The following is a 24,482-nucleotide window of genomic DNA, read 5'->3' as shown; positions in this document are numbered from 1 at the left end:
CTGTCCCAAATGATGACTGACCCGCAGTGCCAGGCGCCGCCCGCTGTGCGGCAATGTAGCACTAATTGCGGTGCCGGCCCCGTGGGTGTCATCCCGTCCTATGTATATTGTGCAACATTTGTTTTCTTTCTAACGATGTGGTGAATCAAAGGACTTGTCCTTCCCGTGATATCTAGAGACGTATTGAGGGCGGGCCACTGGGAATTGTGGTGGATATAGTTGAAATTAATCCAAATGGAGCCTTAACTTATTCATATTTATAAACTTACAATCAAATAGTCCCTTCTAATGCTCCAAACATCCTAAAGAGAAAAAATTGCAGCCTTCAGCTCTCCAAATCAAATCACAAAGTCAACGATTCAAATCAATAGCGAAATAAAGAAGTATTAGTCAATCCCTCAAGCTTCGCGCGCGGTATTCTCAGACCCAGCGCCAGAATTAAGCGATGCCTTACGCTCAAGTGCCTTCTCGGCCGCGGAAATCAAGTTCGAGGAGCGGCGCTTCTTGCGGATCAGGAACATGACTGCGCCGATAACAAAGAACGCGCCGCACATGGCGCCGACGGCAATGCCGGCACCTTGACCGGCCGTGAGTCCAGAAGAGGTCATCGAGGTCGAGCTGGTCGATGAACCATCCGAGCCTGAGCTGGAAGAAATGGTTGTACCGAGGGCCTCGGACGTAATCTCGCTGTCCGAGTCCTCGTATGCGTCAGCCACGAAACCAGCATTGTCATAGCCGTAGGCAAAATTGGGGAGTTCGCAGGTGGTGAGGTTTAACATTGCGACTGCAACATCGGAAGGGTAACAAGTCGACGACATACGTCGCTGGGCAAGCGAATCACTGGCGTTATTGATGGATCGGACAAAGCTGGGCGTGTAGTCCGCGGGAATGATGCTCGGGTAGATGATCGAGATCAAGTCGTGCAGGAAAATATCAGGACGGACTGGAGCACGGTCAACGAAATCTATCCCCCAGTCAGTAACTATACTTCAGCTTAAATATAGTGCTGACAACTTACTGTGCTTGCGCCAGTGGTTAATAGACTTATCAGCCATAAAGACATTGCCATTTTCCACGGCGTAGACAGAGTCAGGTATAGACGTGAGTTCCAACCAGGTGGACTTGTTAACTTTGTCAATACCGAGATCAAAGGCATACTGGGTAGTGTCGATAATGGCCCAGGACTGGGTGGAAAAGATGCTGTCACTGGTGGAGACTTCCATATCGTAGTACGAGTCGTTAAAAAGACTAGCAGGAGCAACAGCCTCTGAGCTGACATTGACCAGTTGGACCCCAAGGTCAGTGGCAAGGACTTTCCACCAGCTGTTCTGGTCAATTCCGAACATACCGGTGTCGTAGTCATAATTGACGGCAGAGATCCAGCGCCCTTGAGGGAACTCACCAGCCATGATAGCGTTGTAAACATTAGCAGCAGCACATCGGTAATTGGCGGCAATTGCATCGTAGACCTCAACAGCAAGGTCTTCCAGACCGTAGAAAAGTCCAATGAACTTGATGTAGGCAGCCTGCTGCAGAGTGGTGTGGTAGCCATCCTGCTTGATATAGACCATGGAAGTGTTGCCTTCAGCGGGGTGGCCAAAGAAAGTCACGTCGACCTGGTCGGCCTTATCCCAATTTTCTTGGTCATAAGTAACGTTGTCCTTCACATTACCGCGGATGCAAGAGCTGGTGAGCGACTCGGTCGTGCCAACACGGGCAATGGACTCCGACATTCCGAGGAGCTATTTATCCATTAGTGAACGTGCCCGGGACCACTTTCAAACAGAAAGTCATACGGTAATAATGTTCTGGGACACGCCATCAAGCGCGGCAACTTTGGTGACCGGAACGCGGACTGCCAAAGACTGCTCACCGATGACATCCGTTGGGGAGGCTCCTTAGTACAGTAGAGAACAACCGATCTCCTCTGTCGATTATGCATCGAGACCCACGTGTTGTTGTAGGTAATAGAGGATGGAAGATTGACACCCGTCGTGACATACTTTGTGGGGAAAAAGTCAGTCTCAGAGTCCCAGTCGGCGTCATAGCAGCCGTCTAGAATAGCGTTAACAGACGCGGCAGCAGCAATCAGAGCGGAAATGATGATGGAGTAACGCATGATGTGAAGAACAGTCAATTTAGGAGTAACGGGAATCAGACACAGAGAGAAATCGCCAGGCATAGGTAATGGCAACATATTTATATGCGACCCAGACAATAGTGGTGGGAACATGTCGGCCGCCGAGCCGACAAGAGCTCTACCCGTTCAACTAGGTATCCAGAAGTCCAGAATTCAGCAGCTACTCTGTGGCGGAGATGTCGAATAGTCTGGACGCACTGCCAAGGAACCGAAAGACCAATAGTCATGCACGTCTGAAAATAGTGGCGGAAGATAGATGAGAAATTGCTTTAAGCGCATGAAATAGTCTTTACATAGCTAGACGTGTGTGATGGCCAGCCCGAGACACGAGTTCTTGGACCGACAAATCCTTGACATGGTCGACTTTATGCGCACAAATTTAGTTCTCAAGCAGTAGCGCGGGCTGCTTTTGCCGAGACCAAATGGAGCAGAAACTTATCGGAACCTCTACTTGTACATCGAGCAGCTTTGTTGCGCCGGATCAGATAACTGTCAATTACTTGGCGATAACCGTGTCAAAGATCATACCACAGAACTCGCCGAATTTGAGGCCCGTATATCCAATCAATTTATGTAGGCGCTTTGCTTGCGTATCGCCGGATGCGTGCCAGTATTGAATAAAACGCAGTTCGTAGAGAGATACCAAGAATGTCGGTGGGGTAGGAAGTTCGCAACGAGTGCGGGACTAGCTTGGCTGCAATAATTAATAGTCCACTCCATCATCTTAACAGTCCACTCCAGAACGGTTATGTCTTGGCGTCATCCATACATACCTTGTGCTCAAAAGTAATTATTAAATTTAAACCCGGCATTCGCTAAATGACAGACACTCACTGTGCTCTTCACCAACACGACTAGTGGGAAGAACACTAAGCAAGGTTTGATTCGGCGATATTATCTTGCCAAATATTTGCGGATTTCAGATTCCGCGCTTGTCGCCAGAGAGGTGGAGTGCAAAGGCTGGTTCTGATCTTTGTTATTAGTGCTCGACTGTTTCAGCTATGGACTTCTACTTGGCATACCTACGTCTGACTGTGAATTATCGGAGACCTAACGCAGGCGTACGTCCGAGATGCAATACATTCCGACTCCCGATGGAGCCCTAAATTTCGCGGCCGATGTTATATTCTATGTGGGGCTCGACTCCCGACGATCGATCTAGGCTCGACCAAGTACCTGTACTTCTCGGGCAGTCAAGATCGGAAGGATATAATAAATGATATGAAATCGAATAGGAAGTTCGAAATAAGCCGAACCGATTGCCTAGACCTGAACATAATGCGCCGTGATATATCTGTCCTCAGGGTAATGATTGGGCCCTGCTAATGCAAATATGTAGGCATTTAGGTTAGTTGCGGGGAAATTATTCTTCTATGATATGGACTGATTTAGGCCAAGTTGGTCGGCAAGAATCGGAACAAAAAGAGACCTAACGCCAGTGGGATTCATGATTTCTTCACTTGCAAAAGTACTATAATTCATCAGCCGACAGAGCTTAAATGGGAGGTATTAGGGCCCAGACGTGTCTGGCTTCTACGTCACAAGAGCGGAAGTTGGTTAGCTTCATCAAATAGCGCAACGCACGCCGAGGAAAGCAAGAGGCATCACGACCTCGGACTATTCATGCGGCCTCGCCCTTCAACAAGTTTACAAAAAAATTAAAAATTATACTATACAACTAATCAGATACGTTTAGAGTCTTGACGTTTTCGGGAACGACTTCTGCAAAGTGAACTTAGCCATTCCCTTCACCTTAATTTATCGGGACACACCTCAATTTCCCGAGATCGAGCACAACGCCAATCAGCCGCACGCGTTGAATTGTGTCCTTTCCGCTTAAGGGCAGTCAGGGGCAAAAAACATTTCCAATTATTCTCCAGATTACTTTATTTTATCTATTCAGACCGGGATTATTAAAGTTATAATGACTCAGCGAAAGCTAATAATTGATTGCGATCCTGGTGTATGTATTGCTATTGTTAAGCTTTCTCGCGGTCGGCGAATTGGACCTGAATCAAGAACAACGCGGTTACTAACCGGACATCCAGGTCGACGATGTACTGGCCCTTCTCCTCGCGCTCAATACACCGACATGTTCAGTAGCTCTAATATCACTCTGCTTCGGAAACATCGGTGTCACAACGTCGGTGCGCAATGTTGTGGCGACGTTTAAAGTGCTGGAATCAGAACGCCAGTATCGGACTAAACACAAATTGCCGCTCCTTCCGTATCACCTGCATAACTCACCAGATGACAATTCAACGTGGCCTATTGTTGCGTTGGGTTCGACTGTTCCCGTATCCTCAAGGCGAACCGTTGGCGCGGAGTTTTTCCATGGCGCTGATGGGTTAGGCGGGGTCCATGAATGTGCACCACAATTCTCGCCCAGCGAGACCTGCATTCTGCCGTTTTACTATCCCAAGGCACTTGCAGCAGATCAAGTTATTACAAGAGAGCAAGTTATACGTGATGCGAAAGGATATATCCCAACACCGCGACCTTCATGGCGCGAGATCCTCCGCATTCTTCGCGAAGAGCCCGAAGAAACCATCACCATCGTCGCCATCGCACCGCTCTCCAATATCGCGCGGGCCGCGCTAGAAGACCCTGCAACTTTCAGCCGTGTGAAGGAAGTTATTTGCATGGGTGGCAACATAGATATTCCGGGCAACATGACTCCATTTGCCGAATTCAATTTTTACGCCGACGTCGACGCTGCCGCGATTGTACTTGCCACAACGTCTCGAACTCCATCCAGCACTTTGCCGCCTTCTACTACTGCAGTAGCAACGTCCTTCCAAGGAACCACAGAAGACAGCGAATATAGCCCCGTTAAACTCTATTTATTCCCACTAGACGTTACATCACGGCACCGACTCCGCAAACAGTGGTTTGTCAGACGCTGTGCGGGCTGGCTCGATAAAACAAGCGTCACAAAAGTTCATCCCGGAGAATCCCCGCTTGCCACATGGATGACAGTATGGCTCAGTGCAGCTTTTGGGAGAATGGAGCATTTGGTTTCATTCGATGGTGGTTCACGGGACCGGGCTGCTGATCACGTAGACGGAATTAATGGTGCCTACATTGAAATGCATGATCCGCTTACCATGTACTTTGCTATTGCGAGCGACGAGGAGAGGAGGATGTCATTTACTGTTGCTGAGGATATGGACATCAGGTTGGAGACCATCGGACAGTGGACTTGGGGAATGTGTGTTCTTGATCGACGCGGAATTGCGAAGCGGGATCCGCACGACCCTCGGCCGGCGAGGGATGACGAGGGGTGGCTTGACAATACGATGGGCAATAGAGTGAATTTGGTAGTCGATGGACCAGGTTCACATGCGTTTGGCATGAAGCTGCTGGATAGGGTGCTAGGTGACCTGGAGGGCGAGTAAATACCGCTGCTTGTGTGATTAGCTTCATCAATAAAATTATGTGAGTATAATTTCTGTCGAAACACAAGCACGCTATGTAACAAACCACAAGTCACGTAATACACATCACAAAATACTTTCAATAGATTAGACAGAGAGATCAAATCGTATCACACCCAATCATAATTTATACACAAATATGTCGCACACATCCTTCTATGACCATTAGCCGACTTATAACTCGGTATCAGTCTCGTAATCGAACGGTTCCGGGACTGGAGCCTCGCTTTCCTCATCCTGTTCCTCTGGCGGCAAGTTCCGTTCCCGAACAGTCTTGATAAATGGAGCTTTGACGCGAAGACCAACGTTATCCCGGACCACTAGAATGCCACCAGACAACCGGAACTTCTTTACTGGAGTAAATCGCTCGTCCCTAGAGAATGAGATGTACTTGAGTTGAGCCGGCAGAACCCGGGACATATTCTGAATCTTATGTCCCTTTATGTCTTTCTTGTCTTCAATCTCGTCTTCGGCAACCTCCTCGTCGTATTCCTCTTCCTCTTCCTCCTCGGCCTCCTCTTCGTGCTCCTTCGCTGTACCGTCGACTTCCATCTTGACCGGCTCTTCCTCAGTGGCCGCTGGTGGCTCCTTCTCGTCAATCTCCATCTCGCCCTCGGCTTCGGCTTCGGCTTCGGCTTCGGCTTCGGCTTCGGCTTTCTCCTTCTCAGACTTTTTAGCTCGCGCTTTAGCCCGAGCTGTTGTAGACAAAACCGCAGTAGCAACCTTTTCTGGCACCTTGCTGGTCTGCTCTTCAGTCTTTGGTGGGTAGTCGAACTTGGATGGCTTGGCATTGCAGAAAAACGAAAATTCAGGAATCTTGAGATCTGACCGAACGCCGATGATCGCTGTCGGTGTGAAACTCAACGACAAGAAGCAAGTCAATGGGAACCAATACCAAAATTGCAAAAACACGGCAAGACCAACAATAGCTTTCATGTTAAGGGTGCCGGTTTGTCTGTTCTCGAGGCTGATCGTAACATTTCGACCGCCAGCATCGATGATGCCCTGTGCCAGAGCTGCACCAAACTTGGCCATAGCATCCTCGTGCTTTTCGGAGATGACCTTAGCGAACGTCTTTCGGACAGATGCAACCTTGGGCGCAGTTTTCTCGTTCTGTTGAATGTAAATCATGGCAAGAGAGATCAGCGCACCCTGGCGAACAAAGTCAGTAGGATCCTTGAGCATCGGCTCTAGAAGCTCGATCGCCTCAGAAAGACCGGTGCCAGCACAAGAAATACCTAGTGCCAGAGCGGCACCGTATCGAACGTGGGGATTGTAGCTTTCTGAAAGTAGTTCAACCATGCGTGGAACTGCAGTGGGGTTGCGGAAAAGAATGAAGCCGAGGGACATAACAGACGCTCTTCGGACGTCGTCATTGACATCTGAAACAGCAACATGGAGTAAGCGCTTAATCGCTGTATTGTTTCCTGTACCGCAATAGGCAAGAGCAATCGTGAAAATACCACCGTAGCGAAGGGTAGGATCTTGCTCATCAAGCAGCTGATCGATCAGCGTATCAGCTGCCTCTTCCTTGCCGTACATGAGTAGGGCGATGCCAACTGCTAGCCCTCGAATGATCTTCTCGTGCTGAGTCTCATGTGCGTACTGAAGCATCTCCTCAAGCGCCTTCTCGCTTCCTGAACCCAGCATGACCAGTCCCATTGCAAGACCGGCAGCCTCACCAGCGATAGCTGAGTCGGAAAACAAAATATTCTTAAGTTCCTCATAGATATCGTCGTCGCAAGTTGCCATACCGGCTACACCAACTCCGAGAGCAGCACCATGCTGAACGACCTCAGCCTCCTGGCCACCGCTATTGCTGCCTTCGCGAATGTTATTGCGAAGGAACTCGAGCACATCCTTACCGTGCCCAGCAAAAACTAGTCCAAGCGCGTACAGACTGCCACCTTGAGAGTACTTCGAGCCACCGGCTTGAGAGGCTGAATCTGATGGGAGATATGGTCGTAAAAGACTCATTCCCTGGGACAGGTTGCCCTTATGAATTACACCAAGAGCAGCTGTAGCAGAGAATTTACTCCAGTTCATTGCTCTTGATAGCCACTCAAGGTTTTCCCTGAAAAATCCGTCAGCAGTGGTGCCGGCGTGCAGGAACGCGTTCTCGAACGTAACAGCGTTATGGAAAATCGAATTTCTCGCCTCAAGAGTATCTTTGGTCTTGTTGAGAATCAAAAGATCGGTCTTGTTGTTATCGTAGAGGAATGTAAGCTCGATATCTAACGTCGGGACACCGCTGAGGATTTTGAGGGCTTGAGCGGTACCAGGTGACGACGACCCTTCAACCATCTGGACAACCTTGGCCAGGAATTCCTGTGAAGTCGAAGACACCAAATCAAAAGCAATCTGATACGCGATAAGAAGCGACGATTCTGTATTTTCAGTGATAAGGTCCAAAAGCAGCTGTCCGGCCTTTTCGGCGGCATTCAAGTGAACAAGGATCTTGGCGACTGTGAAATAATCTGGGTTGTGGAGTCTTTCTACGAGCTCGACCATCCTGTGAAGAACCTGTGCAATGACTTAGCTAGAGGAAAATATCGCAAAAGAAGGAGTTTAGCATACCTCGTCACGCCATCGCTTGTTTGCTACCAGTGCCATCGATGCCTCAAAGACGTAATTTATCAATTCAGCACCGGCAACCTCGAACTTCTTTTCTTGATCATCTATACCATTGACGCCGTCCGATAGTAACCGCGTGTCTTCACTTTTGCCGTTCGTCAACCCTCCTTGGAAAGCGTGATTGATGCACTTTTCTATGGTGTCCAAACGTCTCGCTTCCAGCGCCACTCCGATGGCCTTAGGAACTCAAGTTAGTCTCTCGAGGTGGCTTGGAGCGACAATAACTATTCACATACATGTTTGTACTCTCCTTCTTCGATACATCGACTGAACATCCGTTCAACAACGTCGACGAGATTAGGATCGGGCGCGACCTCGGGCTGATCTTTCCTCGGCGCATCAAAGGCCTCCTGAGAACTTTGAATGTACGAATCGATGCATTTCGCTAGAATCAAATTAGATGACATTCGCAAAACTAGATTCGGTGAAAATTTTTAGTGAGAGCCACATACACACTATTGTCTCCACATATTCTGTCTTTACTGACAAATCAAACAGGTCGCCGGCTGCGAGCGCAAAATGCATGGACTGATCGAACTCTGCCAAATTATAGTAGACCTGGTCCCGAATTAGTCAACCAGTAATCGAGCACGTGTGTGTGGTGTTTCGATCGATACTGACCTTCGAAGCCACCAGCGCGGCCAACTTGGACTGCGGGAAGTGTTCGTCCTCGTAGAGCTCTTCACTGTATGCATTAAATCATCAAGTCAGCATTCTGATCCAATAAAATCCAGGTAGTGCCCGCCAGTCAGACTATGCGTACATTTTGGTCACGTAATCCGCAATCTCGGCCCAAAACTCGTCTGCAAGCTGATTGAGGTTCTCGAGTGCATACACCTGCAGGCTTTGATCTGGCTCGTCCAGCAGGGCCAACAGCGAAGTGGCGGAAGTGAGCGCGGCCATTACAGAAATATTTGACAAGAAATGGCCTGTAAGCGTGTGACAGGGCGGAATTGGGATGTGATGGATGTGCACTGTTGGAGCCGGTGATGTAGGCAGGGTGATGGTTCGAAGTACGAGGAAGGTGGAGTAAGAGGCCTCGACGTTGATGTTCTCGCGGCTCGCGCTTCTCGGGAATGCATCGCGTGCTCGTTACTGGTAGCACGTCCGTTGCTCTTTTACTTTTCAAACCCACATCTAATACTCTAATTGACTATTTTTAACAAGTTTCCTTGCTGACTGATTTGTCACTGTTTGATTGTGTCAATAGTAGGCCATGGTTGTCGGCGTCCTAGTTCTCGCCACCTCACGCGCTGTCGCCAACATTTGTTCCACTCGCCCAACCATCGCAATGGCGCATTTCAAATGACATTTATTATCTACTACAATTGTCATATTGTTATTGTGCACGCCTGAGAATTTTACAAGCGCGAGTCCGGATGGCGGTCTGTCATTTCGCTAGGTCTGTCAGCAGTGATGAGCCGACGCTTGACATTTCGCAGTCTGTGGATACACCAGCATTATGGGCACGTCGCGAATAGTCAGGTGTACTCTTTACTTATAAGCTCTGCAAAACATGCTTCTGGCTGGCCGAGGCAATACGTACTAATACCTGACATCTGCGAATGTCGAATTGGCTGCCGGTGCGTCGTGGACCGTTGCTGACACAATATTTGACGACGCGTAACAGAATCAACCTCTCAATGACTCGTTTTCACCGAACAAGCGTGACTATTTATACGTGACGGCTTAAGTTGCTTGTGAGCATTGTTAGAGAGTCGTTCGCAGATTTCACCCCACTGGCTTTTCAGTCCTTGTGACATCACACCACCAACTATTCCACCGTCATCTCGACCTAAATTGCCAAATAACTTTGCCCCATCCTCGCGATTTAGCCTAGGCCAATGTTTGACATCTGTTGGCATCTTCGCCTGTCCTCCCCATATCCAGCGGAAATGGGACGTAAATTCGAGCCTTGACAACGCAAGTGCGCCATGGCCGCGCAGTTAAGTAAAACCGGCACACAGCCCGAATGCTAACTCTTGTAGTCCGATTTGGTTCCACTAATTAATTACTTGCACGCCTTGCCGGTTGGTAAATAGATTAGGCATGAATAGTATTTAGACCTGACAAAATCTCGGTGGGTTCGGCTGGAGCGCAGTCGCAGGATTTTCGCTTTCGCTGGCTTCGGCGGGGACTTGGCTGGCCCGGCGTTGAAAGTTTAGTTTAATCTGGGGTGCCTGAGTTTATCGATAGTCAGGCGGGCCCTGTTTCACTTTTGTTCCGACTATCAACGTCTTCTACGAACATGAGGATAAAGATACTGCTTTTCGGCGCAGGGGCGCTGTGGCAAGTCGCGGTGGCCCGGATTTCTCCAAAGTTACGACAGCAGCTGACTGCGGACGCGGTCACGGACAACGATCCGGCGCCAGACGGGGTCGAGTACGATGACCATACGTGGACGTTGACGAGCCGGGAGTTTACGACGAACAGGTTCCAGGTGCAGCCCTATGTGTCGAACGGCTACATCGGGGCCCGGCTGCCGCTGGAAGGCACTGGATATGTCGAGGACGACAACAGCAACACAGATGCCACGAACGGGTGGCCGCTGTTTTCGCGGCGGTTCACGGGCGCGTACATTGCCGGGTTTTGGGACCTGCAGCCGAACACGACGGCGACGAATTTCCCAGAGCTTTTGGACCGGGGCGGCGAGAGTGTTATTTCGACCGTGCCGGTATGGTCGACGCTCGTGGTCAGTGCCTACGGCGACACGTTCGGTGTGAATGTGCCACCGGAACATGTGCACAACTACACGCAGTCGCTGTCGTTGAAGGACGGGATCGTCAGGACAAGTTTGGAATGGCATCCGAATGGAAATGCGTCGCAGGCGATCTTGCTCGGGTACGAGGTGCTGGCGCACAGGGCGGTGCCGACGCTGGCGATGGTCAAGCTGGACGTGGTCGCGGCCGAGGACACCAAGATCAAGCTGTCCGATGTTCTCGACGGCGCGGGTTCGTTCCGGACGATTTTTTTGGACAAGAACTACTCGTCCCATGACGGGACCGGCATGTGGACTGGCGTGCGGCCGTACGGGCTAAAGTCGGTCGAGGCGTATGAGTACTCGCACCTCGAGTTTTCGGATCCGGACGCCGTCGACTTTGCCAGCCGGCAACAGGCGTCGTCTGTTGCAGGTGGCAGCGGGAGCGGCAGCAGTCCAGCTACGATATCGCAGGAGTTTGATGTGGCCCTCGAAGCAGACCAGCCGTTCACGACGTACAAGTACGTCGGGATCGCGTCGTCGGACGCGTACGCGAACCCGAAACGGGTGACGGCATACACGGCGCGCATTGCTGCCAAGCTGGGATATCGGCTGGCAAGGGCCGGCCACAAGCTTGCCTGGCGCAGGCTGTGGGAGTCAGGCGATATTGTGTTTCCTGGCGACAAGGAGCTGCAGATTTCGGCCCGGGCCTCGCTCTTCCACTTGCTGAGTGCGGTGCGGTCCGGCGACGAGCCGGCCGGCCGGGGCGACAATTCGATCGCGGTTTCTGGCCTCAGCTCGGACTCGTATGGCGGAATGGTGGTAAGTGCCAAACAAGAAATACGGGGATAAACAACGCTGACGGGCATAGTTCTGGGACGCCGACACGTGGATGTATCCGGCGCTGTCGGTCCTGCATCCTGAGCACGCGGCGAACATCAACAATTTCCGGCAGCGGATTCACGGCCAGGCGGTCGAGAACTCGCGGTCATACAACCTGACCGGGGCGACGTACTCGTGGACGTCGGGCCGGTTTGGCAACTGCACGGCGACGGGCCCTTGTGTTGACTACGAATACCACATCAACGTTGACGTTGCCCAGGCGCACTGGAACCAGTTTCTGTTGTCGAACGACACGGACTGGTTGGCGGCCAAAGGGTGGCCGATCATCCGGGACGCGGCCGACATGTTTGCGTCGTACGTGGTCAAGAACGCGTCGACGGGCCCGTACTACTACACGTACAACATGACCGACCCGGACGAGTACGCGAACTCTGTCGACAACGGCGCGTTCACGAACGCCGGGATCTCGAAGCTGATGGGGTGGGCGCGGCGGGCGGCCGAGATTGTCGGCCAGGCCGCGGACCCGGCGTGGGCGGATATCGAGGACAACATCTACATTCCGGTCCACCCGGACGCGAACCTCGTGCTCGAGTTCTCAAACATGAACGGGTCGGTCGAGATCAAGCAGGCCGACGTGGTTTTGCTCGACTATCCGCTCGAGTACTCTAGCTCGTGGCAGCAGAGCCTGAACAATCTCGATTTCTACGCCATGGCCCAGAGCGCGGACGGGCCTGCGATGGTGAGTTTTTTGAAGCAGCGGCGGCGGCGGTAGGCAAGCTAACGAAGAAACCAGACGTGGGCGATATTCGCCATCAACTCGGCCGACCTGAGTCCGGTCGGGTGCGCGTCGTACACGTACCTGCTGTACGCGTCCCAGCCGTACCTGCGGCCGCCGTTCTACCAGTTTTCGGAGCAGATGGACGACGACCCGGCCACGAACGGCGGCACCCACCCGGCGTTCCCGTTCTTGACCGGCCACGGCGGGTTCTTGCAGGTGCTGACGCACGGGTTTACCGGGTTCCGGCCCCGCGAGGACGTGTTTTACCTGGACCCGTCGCTGCCGCCGCAGATTGCGGACGGGTATAGTGTCAAGGGCATCAAGTGGCGCGACAGCGTGTTTGACGTGACGATCAAGCTTGACGAGACCGTCATCTACCGGCGGCGGCCCCGGTCGTCGTCGTCATCGGCAGTGGCGGGCGGCGGGGGGCCGGTAACAGTCCGGATCGGAGCCGGCGACGGCATGGGCGACTACCGGCTGGATCAGGACGAGACGTTGGTCGTGCCGACTCGGCGGGCCGACGTCAACGGCACGCTGGTGGATGGCAACAGGGCCCAGTGCATGCCGGCGGTGTCGAACACGACCTGGACCAGCGGCCACCTGCCGCTCGCGGCCGTCGACGGGTCGAACTCGACGTCGTGGCAGCCGTCGACGCGGCGGCCGTCCGCGCTCGTGGTCGACCTCGGCGAAGAAACGACCGTGTCCGGCGTGAGCCTGAACTGGGCCCGCACGCCGCCGCTCGTGTTCTCGGTCGGGTACACGACCGAGGCGGTCGTGACCCCGGCGACCGGGTTTGACAGCTTTGCATGGCCGGTGGTGGGGCAGGCCGTGGCGATCTCGGCCGAGTACAACGCGGCGACCGCGCTCGAGGTCAAGCTGGCGGTCGGCAACGTCACGACGGTCGCCCTGGCTGAGCCGGTGCGGGCGCGGCTGGTCGTGCTTGTCGTCGAGGGCTCGTACGACAGTGGCCGGCGGTACGGCGACGTCGGCGCGACCGTGGCCGAGTTTGCGGTGATATGAATTGTCAGGTTATCGGGGGGCGCCTATGGTTTTATACATTGTTAGATTTGGCATGGGATGGGACTGTGGGATAGATGGGATAAAATACATTAAAATAAGAATCAACAAGACGCCAGGCCAATAATACCCATGTAAACAGATAACAAATGAAAATGACTACTGTACAGGATCATCCGACTGGTCGTGCTTCTTTCTCCGCGGCAGGTCCGGCGTGGTCGGCGCCCTGTCCGGGCCCGGCGCGCCGGCCATGTCCTCGTCTTCGTGCGGGATGACCTTTGACAGCGACTTCTTGCCGGCGGTTTGCTTCTTTGTCCGTTTTGCATCGTCGACCGCGGCGGGTTTTGGCGGCGGGGTTTTGTTGGTCTTTGACGAGGCCACGGCGGCGGCGGCGACGTGTTCGGGCAGCTTTGGCTCCTTGACCGGCCGGTTTTGGATTTTTTCGTGGGCCGGCGAGACCGGTTTCGGCTTGGTGTTTGCCGCCGCCGGCTCAGGCGTCGACGGCCGGTTGATCGCTGCCGGCGGCGGGACCGGCACGGGGGCGGCGCCGGCCAGGCCGGGATCGAGTCTGGCGCGGCCGTCGACGGCGTCGACCTTGTCGAGCCAGTTGAGGACCATCATGATCTTGAGCAGGTTGCCGCGGATGTCGGAGTGCTTGCCGTCGCGGATCGTGGTCTGGGTCGTGGCGTTGTAGGTGCCGAGGAGGTCGATTTCCTTGCCCCGGCACACGTCGGCCATGCCGGTCTCGAACAGGGCGAGCGCCTTGTGGCCGTGTTTGAGCACGTCGAGATCGAACATGGACGGGCCGGCCGCGCCGGGCGTGACAAACAACTGGGCCCGACGAACCGCTTTGGACATGCGCTCCGATATCGTGCGCTGGATCGACGTCAGCCAGCCGGCCGTGGCCTGGATGTCGAGGTCGTTGTGGTGGCCGTGGCCATACACAATCGCAACCGGCTTTTGGTGTTGTTGTTGCTGCTGTCCGTCCGGTGCTGGATAGTGAGCAAACACGTCGCCCAGGTTGGCGAGCTCGGCCGCGGTCGGCGGATAGTTGGGCATGACGTGGTTCTGGACGTTGATGGATTTGGCGTCGCACTTGAGGGAGCCGGCGTCGAACTTGGCCACGTCGTCCGAGTTGAAGATGCCCTGGACACCGCACCGCAGCGTGTCGAACTGGCCGTTGCAGAAGCACGCGTCGCGCTCGTCCTGGCGAAAGTTCCAGGCCGTGACGGCGCCGTAGCCGAGGTCTTCGCGCAGCAGAATGTGCAGGGCGCCGACAATGTGCCGCATCATCGAGTCGCCGACGAACAGGATCTTGTCGAACCGGCCCATGATCTGGCAGATCTCGGTCCGGTCATACCATCGCATATCGCAGTCCCGCGGCATGTAAGGCGCGTCGAATCCGATGCGGCCGCCGCCCGACATGGCCCTCAGAACATCGTCCTTGGTCTGGCAGAGCGGTTCGAACGGCCGGTGGATCTCGAGGGCCGACACTTTACATTGACGGCGGTTGGCAAATTCGGCAAACGTATCTACCATGTCTGCCCCGGGTCGGGACAGCGGATCTGGCAGGGGGAATTGATGGGCCGCGCCGGTGTAGGCGACGTTGCCCACAACTGTCGGCGGTCGATCATTTGCAGTTTTTTCTGCCCGTTTGCTGCTGCTGCTGCTGCTGCTGTTGTCGTGCGGAGGTTGCTGATGGTTAGTGAGAGTGAAGAACAGCAGCAGGGCGACGAACACGCCGAGTGCAAGCGACACGTTTGGCCGCGACAGTGTGCGACGCAGCGACTTTGTCGAAGATAATGATCGGCGCATGAATTTCGATTTGACGACTAGAGGCGACGCACCTGACTGCTGCTGGAACAACCGCGAGGACGATGTCGGCAGGGCCATCATCGACGACGAGACGAGCAGGAGAACAAGCGCAAATGAATCGCGACAGCAAACGAGTTGGGTTGTTGTGGATATGAAGCGCCGCCGGGCCCGGTCTGTGCTACGTCCAGTATCATATTATTTTATTATCCGTGCCTGCGTCATCTCGTACCAAATTACTCCAGCCACACTTTCTGCGCAATGCACGGCGATCAGCCGCCCTTTGCGCCATGCAACAAAATCACGAACACGGCCATCGCCGCATCAACGGTTCCAGTGCTATTTTCGTGCTTGGGTTTCTTTTCTTCTGTTGTGCATGCACAGCCCCATTCCTGCGCACGTGCCCCCTTAAAACGGTGCCTGCAACTCGCTGCGCGCGTGACTGTCGACGGCTGAACGCTTTGTTCCTAAACCGTCCAGTCTGGCCTGGCCCGAGCCCGGGCATCCCGGCCAGCCGCATCCGCCGCTGTAATCAGACGGGGTCGGTGATTTCCGCCCGGGCGCATGCACATACTCGCGAACTCGCAGCAATAGGCGGCTTGGCTGCGTCGGTTTCGGCCACCGGCGTGCATTTGTCTCACCTCGAGCGCCATGACGTATTGTTCTTGCTGTATTACCCGCGTGCCGCCTTGCTGGATCTCCGCTGGCTCGCGCTATTAATATTGGCATCTCTCATTGAAGTCAACCCCGCTGCTCGCGCTCGCTGACATGTGTTCTCTGCCGATTAACTGCGATAGTGTTGAACTCATATAATTTGTTGTCCGTGCCTGGACAGCCCCAAACACAGTGCGACACGCCAACCGTTGCGGCTGGTGGTCCTGCATAAACGTACTACGCCTGTGGCACCTCGCCCGGGTACGGCCGCTAGTTAAAATCGCGCAGAGTCGGGAGCCAATTGGGCCGACGACCGCCGGCATATATCTGGCTGCTTCTGCCTTCGCTATCGCGTTCGATCAGCCTTTGGTCACTCTGAATCCACCAGTCGATCTAGCCGTGCTATCTGATCAAACTGACCGTGTCACTGATTTAATGACACGATTGGTTATTGTAGTGATATATAACCAATAAATATCAAATGCGATTTCTATAAATATTAGCTGCGGGTGCGGGTGCGCACGCGATATAAACGATAGTAATGCCGCCCTCGGCCCGTACCGACCAAGCTGGCTAGAGCCGCGGGTCGGTCGAAATATACACCGTTACCATCCTTATTTTGTAGCTGTGGTTCGGCAATACAATGCGAGCAAGTCGACTTGAGCGCCATTGCTATTTTTGCCTCAACCCCTTACGCCGGCCTTACCGGCGCCTGCCCGGCCCCGCGCCGGATGTCGCCCACCACCTTATTTCCGACCACTGATTGTGTCTACAAAGTCCTAACTGTGGAACCACAAGTAGGTAGATATGGTAGCAATGAGTAAGTAGAATCAAGGGAATTAAGGGTAGAGGTGGAGAGAAAGCGGTGTATAGGCAGGCGAATGTAGTAGGTACAAGTAGGAAAATGGAAATAGAAGTGCAGAGAAAGCGACGTGTAAGCAGGCAGCAATATTGAATAAAGTAGAAGAAGATTTAGACAGGGGAAAATTATGGGACTCGTGTCAGATGCAAGTAAGAAAAAGGAAAAGGAAAGGGATTGAAGATTGAGTAGCCGGAAATTTAAAGAGGGAGAGGAAGTAGAAAGGGAAAGCAGTAGATGGAGAGATTTGGTATTCATTGAAGATATAAGTGCAAGGTAATTGTAGCGGGTGATTAGGAAGGGAAAATTATGGGGAATATAGTAGGTAGAAGTAAGAAGAACGAGAGAGCAGATAGAGATGGAAGAGGACAAAGGGATTGAATATCGACTAGACGTCTTTTCCAGGGCTAGGTGGTGTTTGCAATTCCCCTGCAACTCCCAAGTGGCAAGTCTTAAACGGCCGGCAAATTTGAATGAACGGTCCTCTAGAAGTAACATGCGGTTCAGGGGGCTGAACCATGCTGGATGCATGAAATGCTATAGTAATGAGCCGCACAGTCGGCGGCAAGTTTACAACGAAAGCATGAAATTATGAAATCGGGGATTTGCACAGCCAAAATCGGCTCATTCGAATTGCTGAGTTTTCTGAACATTTCAGAAATTTAGCTCTGATCTTTAGCAAGGGTTCTGAGCGAGTTAGTAGTCTCACGTTGCGCAGTAGTTTGGGAGTGGGTTAGGCACACGGCAGGAAATGTACGGTGATACGCTGGGACGAAGATTGTATATATGGGCGAAAGCATGAAATTAAACCTGGACGAGTCGAAGACGTGACCTTGATAGGTCATCTGCCCAAGTTCACTTACACAGTTATCATAACCTCTTGGCGATTATCCTGTATGCACTAGATATTGGAGTTCGAACGTCTTAATCTGAGATTTCATTTGACTTGCTCTGCACATATCAATGATTTAGATCGGCGGCTGAGCAAGGCTATTGATGGCTCCCAACAGGTCTTTGGGTCGGGATGTGCACTTTTACGACATTTCAAATCCTGATGATGCACTCGGTGGACTTCAGTTGACGCCATCTTTTACAGAAAGGACCTTTTATTTTGCTCTACGAATTCTCGTGATATCTGCCTCACCATATGATGTGTATTTACGGGGGACCGACGTACCCCTGACACCAACCGACGACCCTCTCCAACCAGGAAAGTATGATATAAAACCCACTTCTCCCCATGGTAATAGATTGTATGAGGTTGAGTATTGGATGGCTACTGAATTGAAACAGGCAGAATATTCATCACAAATGAGGGTTGCATAACACGAGTACTTTCACACACAGTCTCTGGCAGAGATGAAAAATTTCGACGGGCCGTTCGTGAGAGAGACGGAAAGTGCGTGATAACTGGCGTTGTCAACCCTCAAAGGCGCGTTGATCTGGATAATTGGTCAAGCTATCATGCCGCCCACATTTTCCCACTCTCCGGCGAAGAATGGTTCGTCGCGAACAGTTTTTCTCGGTGGATTACGAATAGGGAAGCAGGGCATGACACGGGAATAAACTCATGCCAGAATGGACTGCTTATGCTTTCCACTATCCATGAGCAGTTTGACAACTTTAATCTCTGTCAATCCAGATGATGACTACAGAATAGTGACTTTCGCGGATGATCTTTTCAATGTGGGTGGGCGGCAACTTGACCCTGTTTGTCGAGATCCGGATAGTGAGCGAAGTGCAACGGCTGAGCTTCTACGCTGGCATTTTCGTCAAGCAGTGTTGGCCAATATGAGAGGTGCTGGAGAACCTATTTTTGAGGCTGATTTCCCAGCTGGAACTGATATTGTAGGCGAGATTCTCAGTGGCCCGCAAGCGTCGCAAAGGATGGAGGCAGAGCTCAGCTCTAGATTGAATGGGTTATCGGTCCCATAGGTAAGATGATCGTCAAGGAAATAGTGAACGTAATTCAGTCGTGCGAAGACGTGTTTTGCGTATAAAGCGCAGGACTGAGAAAAACACTGCGTACGTTTGACAATAAAGAGTACATGTCAAGGCACGAGAAGGCTGGCCAGAACTAGAAGGACGCGTGGAATTAGGCTGGGATGCGCAAAACAAGAATGTATTATGTGATAATACAACTAGCAGACAAGCTCTTGATCCTTGGCGACCGGTCGGCCTTGTCGTGGCTGAAATATTACACCCCGGTCACCTCCCGCTATCATATAGTAGGAGGTAATTGTACATCGCTATTCGATAAAAATTTAAAAGTGACTCAGTACATTATTTTATAGAACTTGATGCCTGATTTGTTCCCATAGGGCACGGGAGTTAGCGAATATATGGGATCGCTCGTTGGAAGCTTGGGAATAATAACTACCCATACTGATGCTCGTCACCTAAGGAAGCGACGTCAAACTACGAATTCTGTAAGTGGACCGTCGCGGACCAGTACCTTGAACAAGTGAATATTAGTTATTCGGGGCAGCGATGGCGAGATGTCGGGCTCGAGTGTGCATATGTTGTCTTCAATATCGCATCTGTTTTGCTGGTATTTATGTTTTTAGAGTTATGAAGTGCCGAAACGTTTTTGCAAAAGAAGAGGTTCAAAATTCGTGCGGACGAACGGGTTGGCTGAAGTCTGACCTGGAATTGATGTACAAATCTTTTGCTACGCTGACGCAAGACGATGTTGATTCGAATACACAGAACTTTACCTCCCCGTACCATGTATCACTCGTTCACTTTCATGTTCTTTATCCGCAGAGGGTATCTCTCATGGTGGACGCCAATCATATTCTCACATCGAGGTTATCATCGGGTGTGGCAAGGGGGTTGAACACTGAACCCTGGCATTGACACTCCCCAATGCGCACTTGGAATGGTGCGGAGATTGGTCTCAACAGCACGGACTGACAGCGGCAGGACGGCACTATTTAAACTGCCGAAGGGAACGACGTTTGGGTTGCCAGTTGGCTTGTTTGAATGAGCAGTCGGGCAAGTGAATCTCGGCGGACTTGGTAGTTGGTACCCACGTCGGAGCAAGTATTTGGAGCCGCACGGGGCACTGAAGTACGTGCCCGCTCAATCCGGATTAGCGTGAAAGAGATTACGCCGTGTGCGTTTGCCGTCGTTCTGCATCTTCCCGCAAGTAGAGTCCACGGATATATATATATATATCTAGTTATCCATATACCAGGCCAAACACCTGTGGTCCTGAGGTAGGAACAGTTGGCAGAAGCCCAATTCTGGATCTGATGCAAAAGCATCCCACACGGCCGTTTCCGGCAGTAATACCGTGACTTATTGCAGGCGCAACAAGCATGTGCAGTTGAGGTGTAGAGGGCCAGTATGCCGCTGTTTTAGGACCTGTATGAGTTACTGCATGGATGGGTCAACAGGCGCCGGTCTAATGCCGCCGTCGGCGGCAGGTTCGACAATACTGTCGGTCTTGCTGGCTTTCACGCTGCCGGGTGGCTGGTGGCCTGTGTAGCTGCCGGCCTGGCCAGCGGTCTAGTTTTGTGGGACGACGCAATGACAAAAAAAACTACGACATGGTAATGACGTTGCATTTTTTGGTGTTGAATGTGGGCATGCATACATACGTGGCATTGCAGTAATTAATCCTTAATATTTGTCATCAGAAAATTTACGCGAGTCTCTGTAGCGCGATCGATGGGCAGAACGCCCACGGAATTTACGAATCATCTAATGAATACACAGTCGCACAATTATTTAATACCTGCAAACGCAGCCGTTGTTCAATGTGATACCAACACTGCACTCGTGTTAGCATTACACTGCACTCGTATTAGCGAAACAATGGAACCGATGAACCGCTCGATTTGCTCTGCCGTCGGAGTGGTTGTATCATCCACTTTGAGAACCATTGCACGAAAGCTAGTAAATTTGTTGTACCTCCGAGGGATTAGCCACTGGTCTAATAGTTACAGGAGGGCACGCCGAGTCAATGAGAGCCCAAAATCAACGCCTCGATTTCATACATACCACAGACGATTAATGTACTGTGTCATTTTTGAACCATGGACGAACGTCAGCTGCTTGGATCGTTTCTTCGACTCAAGTCTGTCCTCTACTGCGTGCTGTAACGTCTGTTCCACGCTCTGAGCCCCAGCGTACGCAATGCGCAGCCAGGTGATAACATTGCCATAGGTCTTCCATGGTGAATTGCCACTATGCCATGCTGGACAGTTTCTGGATCGGGAGAGATAGATTGAACATAGATTGACAGTATTAATTTATAGGCGGCTTGGCCCTACGGCCGCCCAATCAAAGGATAAGGCGGTGGCTTGTGTTAGGCCCCGCGAGCAGAATGAATTAAAAGGTTGCTGGCATTCGGCTGCTGGTCATCTAGGTAGCGATCTGAGAACCTCTCAGGAGTTAATGTACCGGCAGATAAAATGCAACCTTTATCGGAGATCCCTTCAGCTGCTTAGGCAGAGGCCTAACAAGCATAAGTTCACGCATGATGACAGCAATGGCCGTACATCATGGATGCAGATACCGTATTCTGGGGAAGCTTAATTAGGTCCTTAAACGAAAGCCTTTTACGTACCAATGTTCGATCGGGTCCTGTAAGCTGGCTTCGACCGCGATTTGAGAAGCGCGCGAGCCACTAAGTCATTCCGCCCTGGCGCTGTACCGCATAAGTGTATCTATAGAGTCATTCTGTCGCATCTGAACATTAAGACTGCGACAAATTGAGCGTCGTAGAGGGAATATTGTCGGCTGTCTCGGTAACGTCATAGATACCCCTGAATAAGGATTGTCGAGAAACGAGAGCAACGACGGCATCAAGCCTTCAACACCTTGCTGAGAAGAGGTGGCCTGTACTCACCAACGCTTACAGCATAGTGGTATCGATTACGTTTATAACGTTCCGCCCCGCTAACACTTGTGCTTGATTTGCGAGATTGTCGGAATATCTAAGCAGTCACTGCACAATGCCTGGTAAGTTCGATCTGCAACCTTCCTCGACTACGATGGATCGGTCTTGCCGGTCAAAAGGCTATATTAATGGATGAAGTACATGTCTAATAAAATGGTTCGTTGGCATTAACAGGCGACGACGCTCTAGGACTCTCTCTCTGGCTCTGCCCCCCACCGACAAGCCCGATTTACGCAGCGCTCGAATCACTCATCGCCGAGCTCTCGGACGACTGCTTTGGCGGCGCGGCGCCGAAGTTCTCCCCACATGTTACGATTACGAGCAATATCCCTCTGGACACGGATGCGAATGCCGTCGTTGAATATGCGGCAAAAATTAACGAACGATTGAAGATTCAAGTTGCACATGTTGCGTATGGGCCCGCGTTTTTCAAAAAGATTTATCTGCGGATCGCGAAGCGGCCGGACCTCGTCCGACTCGCGAGCGAGGTGCGACGCGAGTATGTATACCTTGCCGCCGAGAATTTGCCTGCCCAGGAAGCGGACGAGAAAGCCCGAGCATGGGAAGCTAATGATTTCGATCCCCATCTCAGCTTGGTGTATTCCGACGAATGGCCCATAAGCGATGACAAGAAAACTTATATTGAAGGAAGACTCGACAAGTTGTTTAGCGAAACTGACGAGACGTGGGTTGGAGGACGGATTTCGCTGGTTAAAACTGTTGGGCCTGCCGATAACTGGCCGGTTTTGGCGTATAAAGATTTGTGAACGAAATACAATGAAGGTTATTGGACTATGATACACTATCTGCCATTGATCGTACATACTTCACATATAATGTAGCAGGCACATGATGAGGTCTTTTGGAACTTCGTCGTCGACCACTTGTTGTAGACTGCCGTTTACGCGACGCAGTTACAATCCCGGCCCAACATACCGCCGAACAGCGTTAAGCATTAAGACGATGGTCGGTGGTGGGTGGCCACAAAGGGCAGGGGCGATGAAGGACGCATCGTTCGGTTGTTGGTGGAACATTGTGCGCGCAAAGTATGCTCTGGCTGACAGTCTGACGAAATATCGTATCCACAAGGTCATTTTGGTAGATCGTCTGTTTGCCGCAGTAAAGAGTACGCCTGACGAGCCTTGTCGAGGGCGTCGCGGGCGGCGGCATCGTACGGCCCGCGTTCGCGAACGAGTTTGATTGCTGCTTCCAAGTTCGAATTTCTGCAAATAAAATTAGACAGAGACAAGAATACAACGTATCTGCACAACACGCACATTTGGTTTGTAGTCAAGAGGATTTTTTGCAATTCGGTAAGAATCTGCTGCTGTTCATCGGTGAGCCTGGCACACATGAGCACTACTGTCTGCACAAAGGAAACCGCTGACTCACTCGGAAACTCGATCTTGGGGTCCATCCATCGCAGAAATAGTAATTCCAAATGACAACAAGAGCGCTATAGTCGATTATGATTGTGGCCGCGAGATTCGAAGAGATGAGATGCGCAAGCACATCTCCTGGACTTCCGCTGTAAATGAGGTTCCTTCGAAGGGTTTGTCTTCGCTTGTTTACATTTGGCCCCATGCAGCATATTAGCCAGCCCACGTCGTTATCTGCACGAACGTCGCACGGATACTTGCTGCAATCTGATGTATCTGCCGCATTTATTATTCTGTGCTGTCTATAGTCTGAACCGCGAGATTACTATTTGGCAATCTGCTAGTTCTGTGCGACGCTGCTTCGTCACCAAGCTCATCGGCAACCATCGCACAAGCTCAGTTCAGGAATTTGGCTGCATTTATATACCTTCTCTGCCACTGCTTCTGCTGTTTATTCCTTTGTCTTTTTCTGTTGTGCCCTCACCACCTTCATTCCCTCGTCGTCATCAGCACCATGGGCTTCGGGCGTTCTCCTCTCACTGGAACGACTATCAAGATCTCTGCTGAGGATGTCCGCAAGTACGATCAGGAAAAGCGCGAGCTCTTAGCGTCCTCGTCCTCTTCGGGGTCCTTTTCATACTCTCCCTACCCGACTTACTCCAGCGCTGGCTCCAGTGCTGCCTCGCCTTCTGCTAGTCGCGGAAGCGGATTTAAGCCTTCCGAGTTTTATCCTCTCGGTCGCTCAAATCGTTAACAACAGCTAAGCTGTAGGATAGAGAGAGTAAAGTTTGCGGGATCCAGTCACTTGCTATGAGAATATAGGGCATATATACCAAAGATAGAGGTATCATGAATTGATTATCCGCCTCAACGGGGACTGAAGTGATAATCGTCTGTATATTTTAGATGCAATGGTTACGGACTTGTACAGCAACGGATGCTGCGGTCGAATTGTCAATGTTTGCGTGTTTGTTCTATGAGCTAGAACGGGATTTGCGACTATGTTTCCGGAAGTTGCTTGTATATATTAACTGCGCTTGCAGCATGTTAGAAGGGAAAGGGTGTGCTGTATGTTAGAACTGGATGCAATCTAATAAATAGAACTGGTAACTAGTGTATTTTGCAGCTATGAACCCAACCACTCGTAACAGCAGGATGCAGAATGTGAAAAATTGAACTCTCTCACCAAACGACGCGACTGGATCGCCGCGCTCCCTTGAACTGCCATCGTTTCAGTGATCTGCGATTCTACGATGCCTGAGGTTTTTTGTACTGCATAATTAGGGATCGGCACGGATACACGGATAATGGATATATCCGCG

The 24,482-nt window shown here is 51.7% G+C and overlaps 11 protein-coding genes across 11 annotated transcripts; 6 read left to right on the top strand and 5 right to left on the bottom strand.

Moving 5' to 3' along the window:
* Positions 1–398: 398 nt before the first annotated feature.
* Positions 399–2,182, bottom strand: POJ06DRAFT_270942 (periplasmic binding protein; the record flags this gene model as incomplete). Its single annotated transcript, XM_056189476.1, has 4 exons — positions 399–964; positions 1,019–1,742; positions 1,797–1,855; positions 1,906–2,182. The coding sequence occupies 4 exons, from the start codon at positions 2,180–2,182 to the stop codon at positions 399–401; spliced, it is 1,626 nt and encodes a 541-aa protein (XP_056040745.1).
* A 1,473-nt stretch (positions 2,183–3,655) lies between these two features.
* POJ06DRAFT_28893 (Inosine/uridine-preferring nucleoside hydrolase domain-containing protein) lies at positions 3,656–5,645 on the top strand. The gene is made up of 2 exons (XM_056190307.1): positions 3,656–4,103; positions 4,189–5,645. The coding sequence occupies exons 1-2, from the start codon at positions 4,065–4,067 to the stop codon at positions 5,536–5,538; spliced, it is 1,389 nt and encodes a 462-aa protein (XP_056040744.1). The 5' UTR covers positions 3,656–4,064; the 3' UTR covers positions 5,539–5,645.
* Positions 5,585–9,217, bottom strand: POJ06DRAFT_261000 (armadillo-type protein). Its single transcript, XM_056188550.1, has 6 exons — positions 8,975–9,217; positions 8,833–8,896; positions 8,664–8,769; positions 8,448–8,596; positions 8,155–8,388; positions 5,585–8,100 (listed from the first exon to the last, which is right to left on the bottom strand). Exons 1-6 carry the CDS (start codon positions 9,112–9,114, stop codon positions 5,752–5,754), a joined length of 3,042 nt encoding a protein of 1,013 aa, XP_056040743.1. The 5' UTR covers positions 9,115–9,217; the 3' UTR covers positions 5,585–5,751.
* Positions 9,218–10,369: 1,152 nt separating this feature from the next.
* POJ06DRAFT_227459 (glycosyl hydrolase family 65 central catalytic domain-containing protein) lies at positions 10,370–13,659 on the top strand. Its single transcript, XM_056185747.1, has 3 exons — positions 10,370–11,731; positions 11,781–12,491; positions 12,546–13,659. Exons 1-3 carry the CDS (start codon positions 10,460–10,462, stop codon positions 13,548–13,550), a joined length of 2,988 nt encoding a protein of 995 aa, XP_056040742.1. The 5' UTR covers positions 10,370–10,459; the 3' UTR covers positions 13,551–13,659.
* A 378-nt stretch (positions 13,660–14,037) lies between these two features.
* On the bottom strand, positions 14,038–15,651 carry POJ06DRAFT_240620 (uncharacterized protein; the record flags this gene model as incomplete). Its single annotated transcript, XM_056186098.1, has 4 exons — positions 14,038–14,115; positions 14,142–15,242; positions 15,286–15,540; positions 15,592–15,651. The coding sequence occupies 4 exons, from the start codon at positions 15,649–15,651 to the stop codon at positions 14,038–14,040; spliced, it is 1,494 nt and encodes a 497-aa protein (XP_056040741.1).
* Positions 15,652–16,541: 890 nt separating this feature from the next.
* Positions 16,542–17,636, bottom strand: POJ06DRAFT_28632 (uncharacterized protein). Its single transcript, XM_056190221.1, has one exon. It carries the CDS (start codon positions 17,401–17,403, stop codon positions 16,783–16,785), a length of 621 nt encoding a protein of 206 aa, XP_056040740.1. The 5' UTR covers positions 17,404–17,636; the 3' UTR covers positions 16,542–16,782.
* A 232-nt stretch (positions 17,637–17,868) lies between these two features.
* POJ06DRAFT_285973 (uncharacterized protein) lies at positions 17,869–19,264 on the top strand (the record flags this gene model as incomplete). Its single annotated transcript, XM_056190213.1, has 3 exons — positions 17,869–18,115; positions 18,166–18,397; positions 18,486–19,264. The coding sequence occupies 3 exons, from the start codon at positions 17,869–17,871 to the stop codon at positions 18,805–18,807; spliced, it is 801 nt and encodes a 266-aa protein (XP_056040739.1). The 3' UTR covers positions 18,808–19,264.
* On the top strand, positions 19,058–19,900 carry POJ06DRAFT_260996 (uncharacterized protein). The gene has a single exon (XM_056188549.1). The coding sequence runs from the start codon at positions 19,363–19,365 to the stop codon at positions 19,729–19,731; it is 369 nt and encodes a 122-aa protein (XP_056040738.1). The 5' UTR covers positions 19,058–19,362; the 3' UTR covers positions 19,732–19,900.
* Positions 19,901–21,418: 1,518 nt separating this feature from the next.
* Positions 21,419–22,710, top strand: POJ06DRAFT_28719 (2',3'-cyclic-nucleotide 3'-phosphodiesterase). Its single transcript, XM_056190255.1, has 2 exons — positions 21,419–21,843; positions 21,956–22,710. The coding sequence occupies exons 1-2, from the start codon at positions 21,837–21,839 to the stop codon at positions 22,546–22,548; spliced, it is 600 nt and encodes a 199-aa protein (XP_056040737.1). The 5' UTR covers positions 21,419–21,836; the 3' UTR covers positions 22,549–22,710.
* A 28-nt stretch (positions 22,711–22,738) lies between these two features.
* POJ06DRAFT_28611 (uncharacterized protein) lies at positions 22,739–23,373 on the bottom strand. The gene is made up of 3 exons (XM_056190215.1): positions 23,174–23,373; positions 23,059–23,124; positions 22,739–23,004 (listed from the first exon to the last, which is right to left on the bottom strand). The coding sequence occupies exons 1-3, from the start codon at positions 23,200–23,202 to the stop codon at positions 22,872–22,874; spliced, it is 228 nt and encodes a 75-aa protein (XP_056040736.1). The 5' UTR covers positions 23,203–23,373; the 3' UTR covers positions 22,739–22,871.
* A 301-nt stretch (positions 23,374–23,674) lies between these two features.
* POJ06DRAFT_270935 (uncharacterized protein) lies at positions 23,675–23,914 on the top strand (the record flags this gene model as incomplete). The annotated part of the gene is made up of 1 exon (XM_056189475.1): positions 23,675–23,914. The coding sequence occupies one exon, from the start codon at positions 23,675–23,677 to the stop codon at positions 23,912–23,914; it is 240 nt and encodes a 79-aa protein (XP_056040735.1).
* Positions 23,915–24,482: the final 568 nt, after the last annotated feature.

This window comes from Lipomyces tetrasporus, assembly GCF_029532465.1.
Source record: "Lipomyces tetrasporus strain NRRL Y-64009 chromosome Unknown POJ06scaffold_11, whole genome shotgun sequence".
NCBI lineage: Eukaryota > Fungi > Ascomycota > Lipomycetes > Lipomycetales > Lipomycetaceae > Lipomyces > Lipomyces tetrasporus.
This window is presented reverse-complemented; position numbering and strand designations above follow the sequence as displayed.